The following is a 21,367-nucleotide window of genomic DNA, read 5'->3' as shown; positions in this document are numbered from 1 at the left end:
TTCTCCTCATTTTCAGTATTTTGGATAATGTTTCAATCTATCCACACTGATACTTTTACAAGTGAATATGTATGAAGACATTTTACTCCTACGTGATTCTTTATGAAGATCATTTTTAAAGTGAGTATGACTGTGTGTGTGTGTGTGTGTGTGTGTGTGTGTGTGTGTGTGTGTGTGTGTGTGTGTGTGTGTGTGAGGACATGCGTGCAGGCAGCCAGCAGGGGCGCTGTTGTCGCTGCTGTTGCCAGGAACCAAATAAGGAAATGACGTGCTGCATGTGCTGCGATGGTCCCGCAGAGAAAACTGAAGCCCAGAAACCGGGACGGGGTTTACGAGGTGTAGAGGAGGGTGTGGGGCTTGAAGCGGACTGTAACTGAGGTATGTGTCAATATTAAGTATCGCTTTCATGAAGTTTAGATATCACAGAGTTAGTATTTGAGCCTGAAACAGAGCTGTCGGCGGCTAACTAGCTTGTTGGATAAAACTACAACATCTAACTTGGCGTATGCAAAGAAATGAATTGTATAAATTTACTAACTGTTGTCGTCACGACGACATAAAAGTCTGGTCCCTACAGTCATGTGTTAAGAAGTGTTCATGTTGGAAATGAAATGCGAAAGCTACACGTGTCATAATTTAAAATGTTTTGTAAAATTTACAACTGTCCAACTTTTTCCACGTGCATGAAGTGGTCATGACGTAGGCTGTTCATTGAGTGAGGTTATTTCTATCAGTGTGTGGCTTTAAACGTCTTCTACTGTTAATACACATTTAACAGCTTCTGACGTCCTATAAAGGCCACTTCAACACTGTGTTGTCTATCTATAGTATACATAATGCATATGCATTAGTGTTATCTCATAATAATTAGATTAATATTAATACTTATCAATAATTATTGTGTTAATATGGGGATGGCTTATTGTTTTGAGAAGTCCTTTAGTTGTGTGATGTTTAGACTTCCTAATCAAGTTGATTATCAGCAGCTGTGTAACTCGCCAGTTAATTATGAATAAGAGATCTTTGAAATTGTTGTCATTAAAGACAGCAAGTATGCAGCGACTTTTTAAAGTGTTTTAGTTTCATTCATTCTGCCTGATCTCACTGTGATGTTGGTCAGAGTCTCACAGGAAATGTATGCCCTCTGCCCTGGTTACAAGATGGGTGCTGACAGCTGAACTACTGCCAAGTGTAGCCAGATTTGGCTGCAGTGTGTGTGAGTGTGTGTGAGTGTATGTGTGTGTGTGTGTGTGTGTGTGTGTGTGTGTGTGTGTGTGTGTGTGTGTGTGTGTGTGCTGAGCAAGTGATAGGCATCCAGTCTCCGTCCAACATTGCTGAAGTATGAAGTTTGATTATACATCTTCTTAGATACAGCCTCTACAGACTTGAATGAATACGGATGAATGGCCTTTAATTACATAGTTGAAGGCAGTTTGCAGAGCAGGTGGATGGCAGCTCACACCTACAATAAGTAGCCTTGAAGACAGAAACTGGCAGATGTAAATCAGTCAGTGGATACATGACAAGTGGCCAGTTTGGTGTAAATCGATAATTGTTGAATTCATTAGTTTTCGTTAGGTTAGGTAAGGCCTATTTCCTAATTAAAGTATCATCACTCATTTTACATCAAACAACATTTAAAGGTTTGCTGTGGAGGTTTTGACCACTAGCAGCAATGTAAAACAATGTTTTTGCAACTGGGTCCCTATTTAGTTTGTATCACACACACACACACACAATGACACACATGCACTCGTTAGCACGCTGGTGCACATCCTGCTGAACTCTGCATGGTGTTCTGCTGATTGACAGTTGGTGGCGGTAAAGCTTCAAGAAACATAGTTCAACAACAACATCAAGAAAACTCTGCAGGGCACCTTTAACAGAGAGCAAGTGTAGGCTTATAAATGCAATTCAATGAATAAAACCAATCAAAATGTCTTCTGAAACTTGTTTCCGGCTCCTCCTGCAGGTTCTGGAGCTTCTTTTGACTCTGTTAGTGCTCTACGAGTGAATAGAAATCACTCATCATTATCATTTCTAAGACTGTCTTAAGCTATGATGCTTTTAGAAAACACCTCTTAAGTTTAAGAAGCTTATTAGATGCATTTTTTTATGATCTTTGCCTGAAGATGCTTTTGGGAAACCTGCCCTGGTTCATCATGGACATCATGTGCCTCTAATGCTCCCAGTCAGAGGACCAGTATCCTCCAGGAGTGGTTAGAGAAGCATTCTGGTAAAATTACGTTAATGATCTGGTCACCACAGCTGTTGAGTTACATCCCAGCCTGGCTCACTATTAGGTGGGACACCAGACTGTTCACTTCATTAGAAAAACTATTTTGACAAACCATGAAGGCATCACATTTGTTAATCAGGAAGGTTTTGATTCATGGAAACTCTGCTGTTACTGCCTGCAGCTGCTGTCTTGTATTATCATCATGAAGTGGAGAATTGTAGTTCGGGTCCATCCTCCTGTGATTGAACCGTATGCTCTGTGGACTGTTGACAGGATGGGTGACATAGCAAGGAATGAGGCCACCTTCTACTCCAATGCTGAGGACTACTGGAGGGAGGTTCCCCCCACGGTGGATGGCATGCTGGGAGGCTACGGCAGCATCTCCAACATCGATATCAATGGATCCAAAGCTTTCCTGCAGAAGTTCCTCGGTGTAAGGAACTCCTTTAAGATGTTGGGATACAGTACATGTGTCAGGCTGTGTCTGACCTATGGGGTCAAGGCATGTTAACTAGGCTGTGATCCAGAGGTGTGGCTTCCAGTCACATGACTTGGTCTTGGGTCAGACTGGAATCATAAATCTTATGACTTTAGATTTGACAAGATCAAAAAAGACTTGTCACTCGACTAAACGCCAATAACTTGTGATTAGAGGACTTTAGTCTTTTGGAAAATTATAAAAAATATGTGCAGTGAAACAACTTTACATTTTCCTGACAACAGATAAACGTCCAGTCAGAGAGCAGCCAATCACATTGCATGAACAGAAGGAAAGGATGGGACTCGACAAAAAGAGACGGAAATTATAGATGATTGTCAAAGTTAAATATACAGAATTTAATCATTCCTGTACATTTACTAACTTTAAAAACCTAAAGTCATGTTAAATTGCATAAAGGGCACATAATCATTTGTTTAGGACTCAAAACACAAGACTTGGACTTGACTTGAGACTTGCTGGTCTCGAGACTTGACTCATGACTTCCATCGGCAAGATTTCAGGCTTACTTGTGACTTGCAAAACAATAAACCTTGTCTCACCTCTGATGTGCAAAGAGCTGTGGATTCTCAGAGAGGATATGACAGGAAACAGCTATTTAAACCTCCCCATTGAGTCACACTGTACGTTGAGTCTTCTGCTGCGTGTTTAGCTGTTACAACTGTTCTGTCAGCTGCAGGATGTCTCTAACCAAGATGTACAGAATGTTGCTGAATATTTAAGAAAAACTGTATTCTGTAGAGATGTTTAAAATAATGACATTTCAATCCAATAAGCACGCAGATACTTTGGATTACATTAAGGTTACAATGTAGAATCTATAAACTGATTATTTTATATACTTTTTGCCCAGTGCATGCTGGGATGGGCTCCAGTCCCATGATGGTGTAGGTAACATATCATAATAAACTGTATTATATATCAATATTGGAAAGATATTCTTATATAATAATAAGATTATGAGACTCCAGGAAAACACAGGATTTATTCGGCAGCTTTGACTCACCGGTGACGTCTTGTGTGTTTGTGCGGCTGAAGGAAGGGGAGGGGAAGACGGGTTCAGGCTGCGCTCTGGACTGTGGAGCCGGCATCGGCAGGATCACCAAGCGCTTACTGCTGCCTCTGTTCAAAACGGTGGATCTGGTGGACGTGACGCAGGAGTTCCTGGACCAAGCCAAGACGTACCTGGGAGAGGACGGCAAGAGAGTGGGCAATTACTTCTGCAGCGGCCTGCAGGAGTTTGTACCAGAGGACGGACGCTATGATGTCATCTGGATCCAGTGGGTCATCGGTGAGTCTGACTCATTGGTCGCCATCAGATAATAGTTAGTTAGTTTAATTAATCAGGCTTCATTTAGATGTAGCTGTAGAAGTATTATTGCTAGTAGAAGTAATTCAGCCAATAAAAGCTGGTAAAAGTTTGGTTTAAATCCATCTGGAGTTCACAAAATATGAACACAGTGTTTAAGAGAGTGTTTGAGAATGACTTTTTAAATTGTTTTTGTCTTGCTTAAAACAATAAATGTGTCACTTTTCCTTTTAAAGGCCTCAGTATGCATCATATGAAGTGTCAGATTGTCTCTTTTGAATTGGTGGGGCTACAGCCCACATATCTTGTACCTGAAACTTCTCTCTCAAGCTCTCTTTTTTTCATTCTTCACACAAATACTTTATTTGTGTGACATTTTTCAGTACATCGTTTTTTCACATGAACAACTGAGTGAAACTGCTTTTATTTTGAAGACAGACTGAAGTTGTGTGCTGTTATCCTCATGTATGATTCATTGCTTCAATGATTAGATGAGTTCGGGGATTGTAGACACAGTGGAGGTGATCAAAACACTTTCATAAATGTAAATATAAAGGGCAAATGAGGTCCAGTGATTCTATAGCAGAAGTAGTGAGATGATGTGCAAGTGTCTTGTGTCATTTGGTGTGCCCGAATACAAATACGTTATTCGGCAAAGCACAAATAGTGTGTTTTTTTTTTTTTTTTTTACGAATATTTGTTTCATACAAATATTTAAAAAATGATTTGTTTTCGGGAAGAAAAAAAACGTTATATATCAGTGCACACGTTGGTTACATCACTATATCAGTCTCTCTCCTCTGCTCCACTGTTACGTCTATCAGCAGGTCTCAATGAGGGGAGTCACATCCACCTGCTACATGACGCACATTTCCTTATTTGTACATCACTCTCGGAGTTGGGGGTGTTCCCCAGAGATAAAGCTGAGCTACTGACACAAGTGAAGTGCTCCTAAGAGAACACTTCATGAACACTTATTGTAACACTTTAATTTTCTAAAATTAAAAGCGTAATAAAAACAAAAACAAGATTTTTAAACCTTTCCATTTTTATTCGAATACAAATACAAATTATTTTGCTGCCTCAACAAATACAGATACAAATACAAATACTGGACCTTCTGCACATCCCTAGTAAATACACAACCTTAAACTGGCCAAAGGTAAAGTTTTACACAAGATATTTCTCTCTAAGCATCAACCATCAGAATGCACATTTTACATTTATAATCATACAAACACCAGGGTTAGCAGATGTAGTCTTACTGGGGGATTACTCCTGCAATCCAAGCTGTGTGTACGCAACGTCCTCTGAAACGAGGTGTGTAGATTTAACAGGAGACTATTTACTATAATCATCTGTGATCATCAGCTATATGAAGTCAGCATCCTCTGGTCAATTTCCAAACTGTGTCCAAAGGAATATTTCAGGAATTTTGTCAACATCGGGAAGCAAAATGGTGCTTGATCGCCTTCTTATTTCTAATGAAAGTGTGTGGGCTGCAGCGTACTGGTAAACTGTATTTACTAGATAAAAACTAGAATCATACAGTAACACCAGCCAGAGGTTCTTATAAAAGCTACTGTCTACTCTACTGTCTCTTCTACACTGACCATCCCTCCTCTCTTCTGCCCCCCTCAGGCCACCTGACAGACGACCACCTGGTGGAGTTCCTGCGCCGCTGCCATAAAGCCCTGCGGCCCAACGGCCTCATCGTCATCAAGGACAATGTGTCGTACGAGGGCGTGGTGCCGGACGAGGTGGACAGCAGCGTCTGCCGCGACCTGGAAATAGTTCGCAGTCTGGTGGGCAGAGCAGGTCTGCGCATCCACCACGAGGAGCAACAAGTCAACTTCCCAAAGGAGATCTACCAAGTCCACACACTGGCTCTCAGATAGAACTGCTCCTCCTTGTATACAAAGTATTTCTAATATGGAAAGGATGTTTTTCTAGTCAGCAGTCCATTTATTATCTGTTTAGAAGCAATCTGCAGTTTGACGTGTTTGTGGAGTGTGTGTGTGTGTTGTTCATTTCAAGCATCAGTGTTCTGCTCTGTGCTTACTGTCGGCTCATCTCATCTGGACTTCCTGGCCTTACATACTGTAACTCTACCAGGCTACAAACTGCAGCATCACTCCTACAGACAGTTTACAGCTTATGATCGCTCGGCTCAATATTTATTTTTTTACACATGTTGGAAGCTCAACATCATATGATTTTCAGTGTGATTGAACATAAGGATAATGTGACTGTACCTTATGTTGGATATCCACTGGATGCAGCTGCATCAAATGAATCTTTTTAATATAGTTTAGAGTTCGCAGCTCATGTCTGATCGATGTGGATCATTTTGTGGCTGTGATTTTAATTACTGTGTTTCTATCTGTATTTCCTGAACAGTGTATATTAGCAAAAAGCTGAAATGATCAATTAATTGATTAGACAACAGAAAAATAACCTGCAACTATCTTGATAATCAATTCATTGTTTGAGTCATTTTTCAAGCACAAAGGCCAAACTTTTGCTCGTTCCAGCTTCTCACATGTGAGGATGTTCTGCTCTTCGGTTTAATATCAGTGTAAACTGATATATATTTGGACTGTTTGACATTTGAAGACATTACCTTGGACTCTGGGAAGCTGGGATTTCTGACATTTTACAGACAAAACAACAAATTAGTTAATTGAGAGAATAGTTTAGTTGCAGCCCTTATCCGTAGAAGTCCTTCCCTTGACATGGAAATCATATCCACTGACAATAAGACATTTTTATACATTGTGAAGTGATGCTTCAGAGACGAGCTGCTCCAGTGAAAATAGAGCTGATGCTTACAAGCAGCAGAGCGCAGAGAAGAGCAGCGAGTCATCTGGTTGACTTTGGCCCAGCAGATCACCTGCAGGAGCAGCGACGTGACACACAGTCACAGTGACTGCAGCAACTCATTTACCTCAGGGAAGCTCAGAGATAAAGAAAAACAAATTAGGAAATTGAGACAATGTTGTGTGTGTGTGTGTGTGTGTGTTCCTTCTCTCCGGTTCACTTTTCAAGGCACACTTCCACAGCGTGTGAACAGGGTCAGATACATCACATTTAGAAAATCAGTTCCAGCTCTTCAGTGAAGCTGTATGATCAGTGTGTGTGGTCAGGAAATCAAACAGGCGTACGGCTGTACCGCTTCAGGTGAAGATATCCTAGATTCCTGTGTATCATTGAATACACACTTCCTCAACTTTCAGCCTGCAGTTGAAGACAGGTTTGTCTTTTGAATGGCTGTCAATATTGAGATGAAATCAATGAATCAAATGTAAAATTCGTTTTCCATTTGTGTGCACAGTTTGTATGAAGACATTAAAATAAAACATATTTTATATCCAATGTTCATGCTTGAAAAAGGGCAGTTACAGTCATAATAAACTCAACAATGAAAACTAAACAGCACTGACATGATGATGGTGAAAATACTTGTGTGTGTGTGCAGCCCAAACATGAAAAATGGACTGAATGTTTGTGAATGTTTGACTGAATGTCTTAAATTTTTGCTCGTTTCTTTTGAAATTTAAATGTAAAATTTTTAATGGTCATCTTAGCAGTTGACGATAATTTCATATGAGCAGCCTGGGACTTGTTCATCCAGGAACAAGTTCAAATGAGGATATAAATCACCTCCTCCAAAAACACTTAAAACATGAAAATAAAAATGTTCATGTTGTCATACTTTATGCACACACAAATGGAAAATTACATTTCTATTCAGTGTTTCATTTCAATATTGTTCTCCACTGATTTCTATACTGAGTAGCTAATTGGAAGTTTTGCTTTGCTACCAAATTAGCAGCATCTGCAGGGGGCACGATCCTCACACAGCTGTGTGTGTGTGTGTGTGTGTAGCTAATGTTCAGTCTACTCAGTTTATGTGAGTGAGTTTTATTATGGACTGCAGCATGTTGAGAGGATGAAGCTCAGTCTGTACTGAGGCCTCTGAAACACAGTGAGACGTCTCCACTGTTTGACACTAAAGCACATTAACTGACAGAATCTGAACGGCTTCTCAAAAAACAGAAATCTTTACAATAAATAAACGGATCCTATTCTGATCAATGTTCATTTTCAGTAAACTACTGTAGAACTGAGACGAAAAGCCAAACAAGTGTAGTTTTCAGATTATGATGCTTTATTATGACATATTTTATACAATCTGTCACAATTATCAACACACTGCTGAGCCATTGGTCCATTATACTGTATATCAGCCAGTCAAGTTTATGGTTTACACATTCCTGTAGTTAGGATTCACACTCACACACTCACACACACACACACACACACAGAGCTTTTAGGTACTCATTTTACATTTTCATCTTCTATTTGGCAGTCTGGCATTTTGAAGTCGATCACATAGATTGTTTGTGTCTGTTACGCTCAGCAATACATAATTACAACTGTTCAATAAGAATGAAAATGCTCCTATAAATATTTGGAATAAATTGAAAACACATTGCAAATGGGATATTTATTCATGAGAATTTTAAAATTAAATGGATTTTTCAATATCATCCTATTCATTTTTGTTCCCAGCCGTGAGCACAAAACAAAAGTTCACATTTTCAGTCAGGGTCCCGAGCTAGCAAGCTAGCGGAAAGCTAATTCATCCTTTAAATCAAGCAGGACAGACTAATGCAAAGAACTTTTCACTGGTCTTCCTCATCATCAGTCTTTTGATGCTACAATGTAAAATTCTACTGTGATTCCTGAAGAGAGTGCACACAGCTTTAGCAGAAGTGACTGTGTCATTCAGAATAAATCTTCAAATCCTCAAATCATCCACTGCAGCTTTGTTAGAGACACATTTAGAGACAAACTGCAGGTGCAGGACTGAATATTGAATCATTTGTTTTAGGAAATGTATAATTCATATGTTCTTTATGAAGAATGTTTCATTTTCTTACTTGAAAAATGAGCTCAAATCAGGTCTTAACCTCCAGTAACTGTCCTGTCTGTCCTTCATGAAACAGTCCCAGCGCGTACTCCTGCTTGTTGTGCTGCTTCATGCATAATGCACACATTACATGGAAACAGCCTAACTTGCTGCCTCCACTGCTTTTATAAACTCACCTTTGGACACATCAGCGGATCTAACAAGAGACAAATTGATTTTAGGGTCAATCAGAACAATAGTGTTTCATTCTTAAGGCAAAAGTTTTGGCACCAATAACACCAGTGAACAGGTAAAGCCCCTTCTGTCATCTCAGTTAGCTAACTTTACATATTACTGAGTCAGTTCACTGATTTCAGAATTCTTTCAGTAGCTCAGCGTACGTCTCCACGAAGGTGAAATACACTACACAGTATCATGTGAAGAGATTGATGGAGCTTTGTTTGCAAGGGAAAAAACTCATTTCAACATTTTTAAGAGGAAACATTTCTCAAAACCACTAAATAAGATCTAACTATCATGATAAATGATTATAAGCAGTGAATACAGGAGTCTTACTGGGATATGGCAGAGTGGCAGGCATGAATAAATGATAGTTTATTATCAGTAAGTCACACTGGTTCATGAGAATCTGTTAGATAAGGCAATATTTAAAATTGTAACACTTACGTATCCATGAACAAAACTACGCTGATGTAACAAAATAATATAAGCTCAAAGGTCCGTGTACTGTGTTGTGACTATCCTTGAATATCTCATCACCATACTGACATCCTGCAGTGGCATTGCCGTCTAGTGCTGAGCGCCATTTAGAACAATGGGAAGCAACAGTTATATTCATTGTTATCAGTCATTGAATGGGTCCAACCACTTGTCTCCCACAGTGAAATACAGGAAATACATTATCCTGACACCTGTACTGTCTCTGCTCATGTGTTTATATGCTGAGATACAGTAGCATGTCCCTGCATGCAATCCATTTCCATAAATCTCAGTGATGTTTACTAAAACTAATATGACTATATTTTACTCTGAGTTTGGTGCTTCTTTTGTTCCTGCAGTTTGTCTGGCATGGTGGGAACTTTCTCTGACTATCTACCTGTTACCATGTGACCAAAGTTCCATTTGCTGAGGACGGTGAGATGCAGTTAAAAGCTCAGAATAAGCTAGTAAGTGAAGTTTTGAGTTTAAATTATTTTATCACACATGCTTTGCCAAAGTTCAAATGATCCAAACTCAGATATGCTGCTACTGATATGAATGAATACATTTTGATGACAGCAGGGATTGTTTTGTGTTCAACACTGCAGCAGCTGAATGTAAGGAGTAGTGTGGCTCAGGTCACGTGATCAGGACCAGGTCTCACTCTGGAGACGGCCCGTCCTCTCCATGGCTTCCAGCATCTGCTCGGCGTCCTCGGCGGATACGTCTCCCTCCCTCTGAAACACCTCTTTCAGTGCGTCACGTACGCTGGCTGGCATCTGTTTAGCGTTGCTGCGTAGAGAAAAAAATCAAGAATATTCACAGCTGCTTTAGTGTTTGTACTGTCTGCTTTCAACAGGACTGCTGCTACATGCCAGCACCAAACGCTAAAAAAAAAAAAAAAAAGGTGGTAGATTTATTTCAGTTTTTTTTAAACCAATCCCACACACAGCATCCTGCTTCCAGAAATACTCACTAGAGCAGCAAATATGTATTAATCTGCAACTGAAAATAGTACCCAACAAATGCACTATTTCCTCCTGTTTGAGTAACATTTGATAAAAACTACAGTGTCTTTTTAAAAAAAATGAAATTATATATTTGCGAGTTGTTTTTAAAGATTTATGTCTTCAAGCAGGAACCAATGGGCTTGGTGCTGAGAGCCACAGACACTGTAGGGATGTCAGAAAGTATTTAGAGAGGAGACATAGTTAGCTTTAATCTTTTAATGGGATTTGTTGACAATATGAGAAATATAGAATAACACCAGACTAGAGCGGTGTGGAGGGGGGGAGGCATGAGGAGTGGCACTTCCTCACCTCTTAATAGGAAAAAAAATCGAAATCTCAAACTGAAAATGAAATTCTCAAAGGCTCGGTCTTCCTTATCAGTCTTCACAGAGGCCTGGTGTCCCTGCAGAGTCAGACTCAAGTCTCAGTGGATGGTCTCTGCCATTTTTGTTAAGATCGTGGTATCTTAACGTGCACACAGACCAGTCGTTACCCCAACACCCACTCCTCACATTCAGTCTGTCCCCATTTGTGTTACATCTCAGTCTTTTGAAGAGTTAAACAACAGCTGCTCAGCTTTGGATTATTTAATGCACTCCCACACCTCTTCAAAACCCACTGCAGCACTGCTACAGGTGTTTGGGTTAACTACTGTCATTATAAGAGGAGAAAATCAGAAAACATAACAAGAACTGAAAACACCTTCATTTAAATAAAATGATTCGATGTAGCAATAATGGGATTATCAGAATAATTTTCTCCACACATTAATCAGCATAAATATAGTTAAAAATACATACATAATAAATACATAGATGTGAACAAAGCAGAGGTTTGGACTCACCCAGCGATGTAGAAGCAGGCACCTTTATTTGTAATCAGGTCCCACAGGAGCTCAGCGTTCTCCCTCACACGCTGCTGCACGTACACCTTGTCCTCCTGAACACACACACACATTTCATCAGTATCACCAGAGGATATCAGATACACAGAGGCACTGTTAGCAATGAATCCTGGGTATTGTAGTAAAGGTTGAAAACTGTTCTGGCTTTACTTCTGGCCCTGCACACTCACAGGTGTTTTCAATTTCTCCTGTCAGGTTGACGTAGAAGTGGAGCCATGGTTGGGAATATGTGATGTCACAAAACTCCATGTATCAATTGGAATAATAGTAAGGTAAATAACAGCAGGTCTGACCTGGTCTCGTGAGAAGGCAGTGAAGAGGGTCAGCTGTCCAGCCTTCATCATGTCCTCCCACTCCGACCTGAAGTAGAAGTCTTTGGACTCCGATCGACAGCCGAAGAACAAGACGTTGGCTGAAAAGCAGGGAGACGAAGAGGAGGTGTTTCATGTCAGAGCTGTGATGATGTGAAGTGAGGTGACTCATTCAGGGAACGTGAGAGACAAAGTCAGAGAGGTAAAAGATCTCACCGGTTTTTCCCTCAGCAGTCCTCTCTTGTAAAGCCGACCTGAAGGGTGCCACTCCTGTTCCAGGTCCAACCAGTATCACTGGGGTGTCCTTTTCTGTGGGGAACTTCAGAGTTCCCTTCTTCACCCACAGAGGCACGTACACCTCCCCTACAACAACAACACTTAGTTAGTCAGGAACTTTATTGTTCACGTTGTGGAATACAAGATAATTGACAATACTGGACAATGATGAGAACAAACTTACGTATAATTTTGCTAGCTATGTTTACTATTCTCTGCAGTTTCAGTTCCTAACATTCAGATTCCACACTACATGACCATACTGAAGAGTAAAATACTTTCACCAGACTTGTATCCACCATTTCCAGAGTTTGTCTACCAACATTAAAACCATTTATCTTCCTAAGTAGATACACTCTCTTTCTGGCTTTCTTAACAATGTAGTCAGTATTTTCTGTGAAGCTAAGGTAGCTACTGACAACTATTGACAATTTCTACAGTGGATCCAGTGATTGTCAAATGTTACATTATTACCTAGGTTTTACCCACATTTAGTAACATACATCGATTTAAATTTAAATGACCTCATAATCATACGTAACGATTTATCAGTGCTTATTGTGGACAAGACTAAGAGTCTACAGTCATGCTAGCAGCTCTGTGAGGCTGTGCTTAAACACAGCAGTACTTTGAGCTAAATGCTAACATCATCATGCTAATATGCTCGCAATAACAATGCTAACATGCTGATGTTTAGCAGGTATAATGTTCATGTTCACCATCTTAGTTTAGTGTGTTAGCATGCTAACCTTTGCTAATTGGTACTAAGAGGCTGATGCGGAGGCTGATGAATGTAATTAGTTTTACAGGTATTTACTCATAAACCAAAGTATTGGACAAATTAAAATTTTGTCCCAATGATGGCAATAAATGAAAAATCAAGAGATTTTTACAAATCATTCTGAAGGGAACATGAATGTTGTTATCAAATTTCATGACAACTCATCTGACAGCACATTTCACACAAAACCACGTAAACGTCATGGTCGCACAAGAGGAAAAGTCAGAGGATCACCAGAGTCATTGGGATTCATCCTCTGCGAACCATGAGTGTCTGTACAAACTTTCATTGCAACCCATCCGATAGCTGTTGTGGAAATTAAGCCACACATTCCAACCAATCAGAGCTGAATATTCTCTGAGGCTGAGGTATGAGCACAATTAATTTGAGTGTTATACAGTGTGGTGAAAGACCTTGTGCGGGGTCCAGGGAGGCTAACCAGGTGGAGCAGAGGCCTCTCCGTGGTTGATGCATCCTGGTTTTGTAACGGACCACAGCTACCAGGACCTGAAGCCTGTGTGGGTGAGCCTGTGTAGAGAGAAGGCTTCTCTAAAATACATCTGCAACATCTGTTTCTGTCTTTACTGTTCAATCAACTTACTTCATTTACAGGTATGCTTAAGGCAACCGGGTGAAACAAAACTCAATCACATTTTTCAATAGCAATTAAATAGTTGTGACGGATGAGCTACCTGGAGAGAGGAGGCGATGGAGAATGAGCGAGGCTGGATCTCAGGGAAGAGATCCAGGAGGTAGTCCACTTTGAGTTCTGCTGTCGTATGAGGGAAATCTGTCAAGACCTGCAGCAGTAACAACACGCTCAGTAAGCAGATAAAGGACAGGTTCATATATTTAAAAATATGCAGGACTTGAAAATGTCTGATAGAAGCAAAAAGATACAAACAAAAATGTAAAATACTTTCAAAATAAAGATGAAAATCCAACAAATAGGGCCTTTAAAATAATCAAAAGCTAAAACAAAAGCAGAGTTATCAATGGAGTGATTTAAAGTTGTGAATATAATAGGTTTAAACTGAGTCTAACCTCCAGTGCGGTGCGTCGAGGCCGGTTGCAGTAGCTGTGCAGCTCGTCCTGGCCTGCCGCTGAGCTGAACTCCACCAGCTTCTCCTGCTCCAGCTCGTTGGTGGAAAAGGTAGAGAGCAGCTCAAAGAAGGAGCGGCGAGGCACAGCGGCAATGTCCAGGTAGCTCTCCACCAGGTGGCGCACAGTGCAGGGCTGAGGAAGCCTGGCTGGGACTGAATACACAGAGAAATGGTCATGTCTCAGCAGTCACATGTCTTTTACAGTGACTATTCTGCTTTAAAGCTGCACTGATCAATATGTGTATATGAACAATGGGTAAAATGACAACATGTAGCTCTGCTGTAGCCTCTTTTAGCACATTGTTTTAGTTTAACAGCCCACAACTTTACTATTTTAATGAAGTCTCATCGCTTTCATCAACCTCAGCAGGCAGCTGTTTTCAGTGAAAAAGTGCTAATAAACCCACTGTACACTACTTGCTCAGCCACTAGCTGGTGAACACAGTGGAGCATTTAGCTGCTAGATATTTTTCTCAGGTGGAGACCAAAACTCAGCTAGATGGAGAGATTTACATTCATCAGGTGGTCAGAAATACGACTCCAACTGAAAGTTAATGTTGGCTAAATTTGGTAGCTTGCTTGCTGAAGAGAGGCTTGTCGGCTGGTGGCATGTGATTGGCTGAATGGTGAGGAGGCGGGGACTGATTACACTAAAATGAAAAGTAATATTATGGAAAAAAGTGACATTATAAAAAGTGTCATTATGAAATTTTTTGAAAAAGGGCATTTTGAAATAAAACAGAAATCCATTATTATGAAAAAAAGAATGGTGACATATTATTATTTCAGGTATACATACGCATCTTTAGATATATATTTCACATTTTCTTTAATTACTAATTTATTAATTAACGTACTTTCTTTAATTCTTTCACAATTTACTGGTTCATTTATTTTACAGCATTTATTTCATAATATCTATTTATTTAATATTGAACACTCCATATGATAAAGGCTGATGGCTGTCAATAGCCAGTGACAGTGATGTTTATATATCAAGGTAATACTTGGCTGTTTGGCACAGCAGCTGAAATTCATTCAAATTCACTCATTCATTGAAATTCACTCATTCAAATTCATTCATTTAAATGAGATGATCAGATGTAGGGATTAATGGGATCATCAGAGTAGACATTATCACATGTGAAATTTGTGTGTTCTTACATTTAAAGCCAGTTGTAGCTTCTTTATTAACAGATTTTATTGGCTAATGTGTACAGTTAAACACAAACACACACTTACCTGCAGTGTTGTCTGTGGGCGTGAGAGTGAATGTAGCCTCTGGATCTAATCTCAGCAGTTGACAGAACTGCTGTACGTCTTCTGGTGCGTTACAAGGATACATCATCACCACATCACCCGCAGCAAACCTACACAGCAACACCACAACTAATGATGTGTCAAGTCTGTGCAACGCTTTTCACTTTCATTTTGCATTCGAAAAAAGTTTGTTTTCTTCTTCTACATTTTAAGACTGAAATTTAGAAAATAAAAACTAGGAAATCTGGGTATTGTTCATTTCTATTCATGCTGTGGGTTGATTGAGACGGAAACTAAGGATCCGTCCCAGTACCAGTGAGGTCTGATAAACCTCCTCATGATGCTGTCCTAACAGACACTTGGGCTCAGTGGAAGCTACTGGAAACATGTCACACAAGAAGGGACTTGACTACTCTCAAACACTGCAAGTGTGGGTGTTAAGACAGACTCTGAGCAATGACTCCACTTGTGTCTGATTGGCTGGTTGATTCGCTCATCCTTCACTAATGTGAACTAATGGACACTAATGGAGCTCAAATGTCATAAATCCTTTGCATGGTGTTTCACTCCAAGGTTACTTACTGGATGTTGGATCCAGTGATGTCAAACTCGATGTGCCTCACGTCCTGAAAGTGAGACGGGTCCGTCACTCTCTCATTGGACACCAGTCTGGCGGGAAAGGGATGTGACTGGGAGGGGACGGTTTGCTCTGAGGGAATCCTCAGCCTGTCATCTGTCATCTCCTTCACATCCTCCAGGAAGTGGAAAGTGTACTTTGGAGGGAGCCTGAACCAAGAAACAAACAAGAAAAATCTGAATAGGAATCATCTGAATGCTTCGACATAAAACCCAAACAGGGTTTTATAGGACACGTAACACACTCCAAGTCAAATATGTAACAGCAGAAAAAGTTGATACTCACGGCTCATCCTCCCTCAGTGGGGTCACATCTGCCAAAGACGGGTGCAAAGCAAACACTTTCTCCCAGAATGATTTGAGCCACGGGTCAATCACAGCATCTGACCTGTTTAAAACATATTTTAAAAACCTTTTAAACATTTCAAAAATAATGATTCAAAACACCTAGATTTTGGTATAATAATAACTAATTAATAACGATTGTCAATACATAGAAGACAAAGAACATATGAGGATTCATCTACTTGCACAATCCTAAATTTGTTACAGTCTCAAACAGTAGCTCATTTACCTTCATTTACCCCCTCCAGTGTTTTACCAAGGCTTACTTATTTAATGCTGCCCATGAATCAAACTCTTCATTTCAAATAAGAATCTGGATCTGGAGCTAGTAGAGAGGATAGAGAATCCTTATGATTTTGGAGAATAAAATGCTGTTTTTTAACAGTTATGTCATCATGTTGTTGTAGTGACACCTATGGTCGAAATGCTGTCATTTTATAGGAGCTCTAAGTTGCTATGTACTGTGTATTCAACTCTAAAACAGTAACTGTGGTTGCAGGCTAGGTTTTGTCCAATAGGACACACCTACATACAAGAATTATGCAACGTTCTGTAAAATAATATGAAAAATTGTGTCAAATAAGCAAATAAATAGGAGTGAATAATGGAAATTTTCTGCCTCCTCCAAATATATTATGAAGCAAACTTGGTGAATACTGGATGATTTTTAGGATTTTTTTTTTTTTTTAATTTCAAAGGTGTTCAATTTGTATAGTTGGAAACAGATTTGTCCTCGACCAAAAAATCCAGCTAGACAAAAAATACTGCTTTCACACCACATGCTTCAAGTTGTGAGTTCTGAGCCATAATGTAGATTTTTTATTAAAGGCCACGTTGTGGTGCTATTGAGTCAGCTTTGCACAGAACACTAATCAGTTCTCTCAGTTCTTACATGGCCCAGAGCCAAAGTTAACATTGAGACTTACTCAAATCTGTGATGTCGTTCTGAGATAAAGAGGTAAAAAATTATTCAATAAAAATATATTTTAAAAAAATTCAGAGATGGAGCAATTAGATCAGTTTCCTCCTGCAATTAAACTGTTTTATGAACAATATTTCTTTCCATTAACTACATTTATTTCCTATTTAGCCTTTAGTGGCCTCAATAGCTAATTATAACTAGCAGTTATGAAATATTATGTGATATTGTTTTTATAACCTGAGCCTGCTTTTGCTCAGCATATAATTCTCTTTCACATTTTACTGCTTAGAAACCTCAGTTAAGAGAAACATAATATAGGAACCAAACCTGACAGTACACAGGTACTAAATCATCCATAACACTGTGACTAAATCAGTAATATTTTATACCAGATATCAAAAGAATAATAAAATAGAATAAAATATTTAACATAAAAATGCATTTTGAGTTTCGCTTTTCCTCCCCAGCTAATGAAGTACCCCATGATTCACCCACTTACCCCAGGTCATGCTGGTCGTCTGCCAGCCCAACAGGCAGCAGCACACTGGCACCCAGCTGCACCAGCCGCTTATGAAGCTTTTTGGCCACAAAATTGAACCTACAAACAAAAGCAGTTGATGCTTTTTACAAAGAACAATGACAAAGATCATTCTGAATGTGTAACGTGAGAACTGTGAACCCTGAAAAACACTGACTTTGGATAGGAGGAGTCCCCCAGACCCAGTATGGCACAGTCCAGCCGGCACAGAGATCCGACAGGTAAAGACCTTCTGAAGAGAAACCTCCAGAAGTTCTTTGGAGAAAGAAGTCAGACAGAAAAACATACATGAACGGGGTCAAACTTATGTATAGTTGTGGGTGCAGCAGAGGTGAAAGGGGAGTAAGTATTCCACTTTTTTTTTCTATTCTTCCTCCCACCATATGTCCTGTTTTGTTACCTTTTCTTATGTTTTTACCTTCATATTGTCAGGAGGGTCTCCTTGGCCAGTGGTGGAGCACACAAAAACCACCAGAGACTCTGAGATCAAGTTGGCCTGTTTGATGAGAGGAAACACACATTTTAATGTGATTTCTATGGACTTATAATCCACTCTCCCTCCTCTACTTCATAAAAACACACTCACCACATTGTAGTCATCCAGAGGCAACACTTGAACCTGCAGCCGCCTTCTCTGCGCCTGCCGGGCAATCCTCTGAGCCGTGTCCTGAGCCGTCCCAGTCTGGCTGCCATACAGGACGAGCACAGCCGGGTTTGACATTATGACTGAAAGAAACAAAATTATAAAATGCCGATTTATTTTAGAAGGACGAGGACTAGGAGTAGTGAAAGAAATACTAAACAAGTGTGTGAATGGGTGAGCATGGAATCATTGTGGGGCACTGTGTTTTCTCTTAATTTAGCACTACACAGTTTTGCAGGTGTTGAATAAAGTCAATACCTGCAAAACTGTTCAAATTAAACTTGCTTTAATTGTAAGTTTGCTTTGGAGTTCTCTGAAGGTCTTTCTCACATTTTGCACAATTTTGTCCCACTCTGTGTCTGACAATGTAATACTGTACTCCTACCCCCATACTGAGAGATGAGACTAGTAAAAAATAATACTCAACTCAAATACACATTATCAGGACAATGGCAGTGACATCCCCACTTCTCCTTTTGTTTTTAGACTTCTTAAGCCCTTTCACACGTGCAGTCTATCCCTGAAATGTTCAGGAACATTTCCTGCATGGGGTCATGTGTGAATGGGAGCAGGGATCGATATTCAGGGACATCTGTTTCCAAAGGTTGTGCAAGTAGATGCCATGCATTGTGAATAGTATTATGGTAATTCATGACCTTTACTTAACATGCAGGTATTACAGATAACTGCAGGATAGTTTTAACAATCAGGCTACTTTACGTAAGTTCAGGCTAGTGTTCGCAAGTGTGCTTTACATAGTTTTTAATACTGACATGTCTGTTTTCTACACAGAAATTCAATAAAAGTCACCTTGACCTCTACCAGTAAATACTTAAATTTCTTCTACGGTAAATATTACGTTACCTTAATAAGAGTGACTGTCTTAAATAGCAGTGAGTTAGCCTCTTATCTTAGTTGATGATTTTTCTCTGTAATTAACATGACATTACTGCGGCTAGCAGGCTAGTTAGCTGGATAGGAAATATGGTCAATAATTTCTTCATATTTGTTTTTTCTTCGCTATAAATCACATATATCACCACACACCAGTGAGACAAGATACTTACCGCCGCTGTCTTCGTCAACAGTGGCCTTAAACGATTGTAAAAGAGACAGATAAGTGTTCTGAGTGAATCAAGCAGCTCCTCATTCTCAACATCAACGTCACGCTTTACGGCAGTCTCATTTCGCGTTTTGATTGGTTCGTACCCTGACGCTACATTCAAAGCCGCAAAAGAAAGATCGGAGAACATTACTTGAAAATACTTTCCAACACAAAATCACCGTCTGTGAAATACTGTCAGAAATACAGTAAATAATCATACATACAACAATTTTTATATCAGAGGAGTACTATGTTGAGTTGCGGGCAACTAGTCATTTACTGGGTGTAAAAGGAGGTTCTATATGTTTTCTGTCCTGTTTTATAGCTCGTCTTTTGGGTCCATTGGGTCAAAATGGGTATTGGTTTCTAATTTGCACTATTTAAATATACTCAAATATAACTGGTTACTAAGCTCGTGTCTAATTCATTTAGTGTCCACAGTAAGTGCTGTAAGCTGCTACCAAATGCTGCATGTATTTCACAAGTGAATCACATGTCTACGGAAGCCCATTTCTGCCAGAAAAAACGATGCAATATTAGGACTGACAAAAAAGTCTGATGAAATGCTTGATTTGAATTTCACTCACTAAGTCACAAGCATGGGATAATTACTTTTTGTACCATCATTTTGAGACGCAAAATCAAAAATGTGAGTATTTCCATTTTATAACTTTATACTTGTACTCCACATTTCAGAGGGACATATTGTACTTTTCACTCTACTACATTTATCTGACAGATGTTATTGCTGGTAGGAATATGAAAAGGGCCCAGTATTTGTATCTGTTTTTGTTGAAGCAGCAAAATTATTTGTATTTGTATTCAAATAAAAGTGGAAAGAGACTTAAAAATCCTGTTTTTGTTTTTATGACGCTTTTAATTTTAGAAAATTTAAGTGTTACAATAAGTGTTCATGAATAAAGTACCTTACGAAGGAGGTCCCTGCACCAGGTCTCTAACTGGAGTCTCCCAGATCATAGACAACTGCACTGATTACTGAGCTAAACTTTATTCATCGCCTCATTGCAGGCAGATCTATTTATACACCCATAACCCAGAGACAGCACAATGTTTAACATGTAGGGAAGAACTTCAAAGGCGATTATTGCTTTGCACTTTTCATGTATTGCCTATTTTTTACAACAGGTTATGGAGAGTCCCTTAGGAGCACTTCGCTTGTGTCAGTAGCTCAGCTTTATCTCCGGGGAACATCCCAAATCCAGGAGTGATGTCCAAATAGGGAAATGTGCGTCATGTAGCAGGTGGATGTGACTCATTGAGACCTGCTGATAGATGTAACAGCGGAGCAGAGGAGAGACACTGAGATAGCAATGTAACCCACCTGTGCGCTGGTATTTGACATGTTTGGTTTTTTTTCTTCCTGAAAACAAATCATTTTTAAAATATTTGTATGAAACAAATCTTTGTAAAAAAAAAAAAAAAAACACTATTTGTGCTTTACCAAATAACATATTTGTATTCAGACACACCCCTAATTGCTAGTTACTTTACAGATAGACATTTTTTTTTAAAAAACATATGATAATCTTATAAAATACAATGCATTGTTAAAGATTAAACTAGTGGTTCAAACCTATTTGGTTTGCAGCCCCTTAAAAAAAGCATTGTCTGGTTGGGGCCCCTTGTCAGGTTTCAGATGTCTATTAATTTTTAGCAGTTCCTCCAGATATGTATTTCCCCTCTAACCTTCTCACGTGGTTTTATTTAAATAACTGTCTGAGGCCCAAAGAGGTGTCCAATATTTCATAAAAAGCAAAGATTAAAGTCCAAAAAGTGAGTACAAATTTGTGTATCAGAACTTTTTTTCCCTTCTTTCCCACCACATCTCAC

The 21,367-nt window shown here is 39.5% G+C and overlaps 2 protein-coding genes across 3 annotated transcripts; one reads left to right on the top strand and one right to left on the bottom strand.

Annotated features, from left to right (window-relative positions):
• Positions 1–236: 236 nt before the first annotated feature.
• Positions 237–6,527, top strand: ntmt1 (N-terminal Xaa-Pro-Lys N-methyltransferase 1). 2 transcript variants are annotated; one of them, XM_042395314.1, is made up of 5 exons: positions 237–378; positions 2,133–2,236; positions 2,513–2,672; positions 3,777–4,029; positions 5,689–6,527. In XM_042395314.1, the coding sequence occupies exons 3-5, from the start codon at positions 2,514–2,516 to the stop codon at positions 5,943–5,945; spliced, it is 669 nt and encodes a 222-aa protein (XP_042251248.1). In that variant the 5' UTR covers positions 237–378; positions 2,133–2,236; position 2,513; the 3' UTR covers positions 5,946–6,527. The 2 variants fall into 2 exon arrangements, with proteins under 2 accessions (XP_042251248.1, XP_042251246.1); XM_042395312.1 differs by lacking the exon at positions 2,133–2,236 and having other exon boundaries at positions 238–378.
• A 1,668-nt stretch (positions 6,528–8,195) lies between these two features.
• On the bottom strand, positions 8,196–20,014 carry ndor1 (NADPH dependent diflavin oxidoreductase 1). The gene is made up of 16 exons (XM_042395311.1): positions 19,741–20,014; positions 19,479–19,627; positions 18,355–18,494; positions 18,187–18,264; positions 17,926–18,023; positions 17,730–17,828; positions 16,250–16,351; positions 15,910–16,113; positions 15,310–15,437; positions 14,009–14,220; positions 13,657–13,764; positions 13,378–13,492; positions 12,124–12,270; positions 11,890–12,008; positions 11,537–11,631; positions 8,196–10,474 (listed from the first exon to the last, which is right to left on the bottom strand). Exons 3-16 carry the CDS (start codon positions 18,487–18,489, stop codon positions 10,330–10,332), a joined length of 1,785 nt encoding a protein of 594 aa, XP_042251245.1. The 5' UTR covers positions 18,490–18,494; positions 19,479–19,627; positions 19,741–20,014; the 3' UTR covers positions 8,196–10,329.
• Positions 20,015–21,367: the final 1,353 nt, after the last annotated feature.

This window comes from Thunnus maccoyii, chromosome 19, assembly GCF_910596095.1.
Source record: "Thunnus maccoyii chromosome 19, fThuMac1.1, whole genome shotgun sequence".
NCBI classification, from domain to species: Eukaryota; Metazoa; Chordata; class Actinopteri; order Scombriformes; family Scombridae; genus Thunnus; species Thunnus maccoyii.
Note: the sequence above shows the minus strand (reverse complement) of the source record. Positions and strands in the feature narration are given on the sequence as shown.

Excerpts from the sequence above, each read along its gene's own strand:
- ntmt1 (XM_042395314.1), top strand. The coding sequence starts at position 2,514 with ATGGGTGACATAGCAAGGAATGAGGCCACCTTCTACTCCAATGCTGAG. Across the intron at positions 2,673-3,776 it reads TCCTGCAGAAGTTCCTCGGT|GAAGGGGAGGGGAAGACGGG; the intron begins GTAAGGAACTCC and ends GTGCGGCTGAAG. Across the intron at positions 4,030-5,688 it reads CTGGATCCAGTGGGTCATCG|GCCACCTGACAGACGACCAC; the intron begins GTGAGTCTGACT and ends TGCCCCCCTCAG.
- ndor1 (XM_042395311.1), bottom strand. The coding sequence starts at position 18,489 with ATGTCAAACCCGGCTGTGCTCGTCCTGTATGGCAGCCAGACTGGGACG. Across the intron at positions 16,352-17,729 it reads GACGACCAGCATGACCTGGG|GTCAGATGCTGTGATTGACC; the intron begins GTAAGTGGGTGA and ends TGTTTTAAACAG. Across the intron at positions 12,271-13,377 it reads CTCCCTGGACCCCGCACAAG|GGGAGGTGTACGTGCCTCTG; the intron begins GTCTTTCACCAC and ends TTGTTGTTGTAG.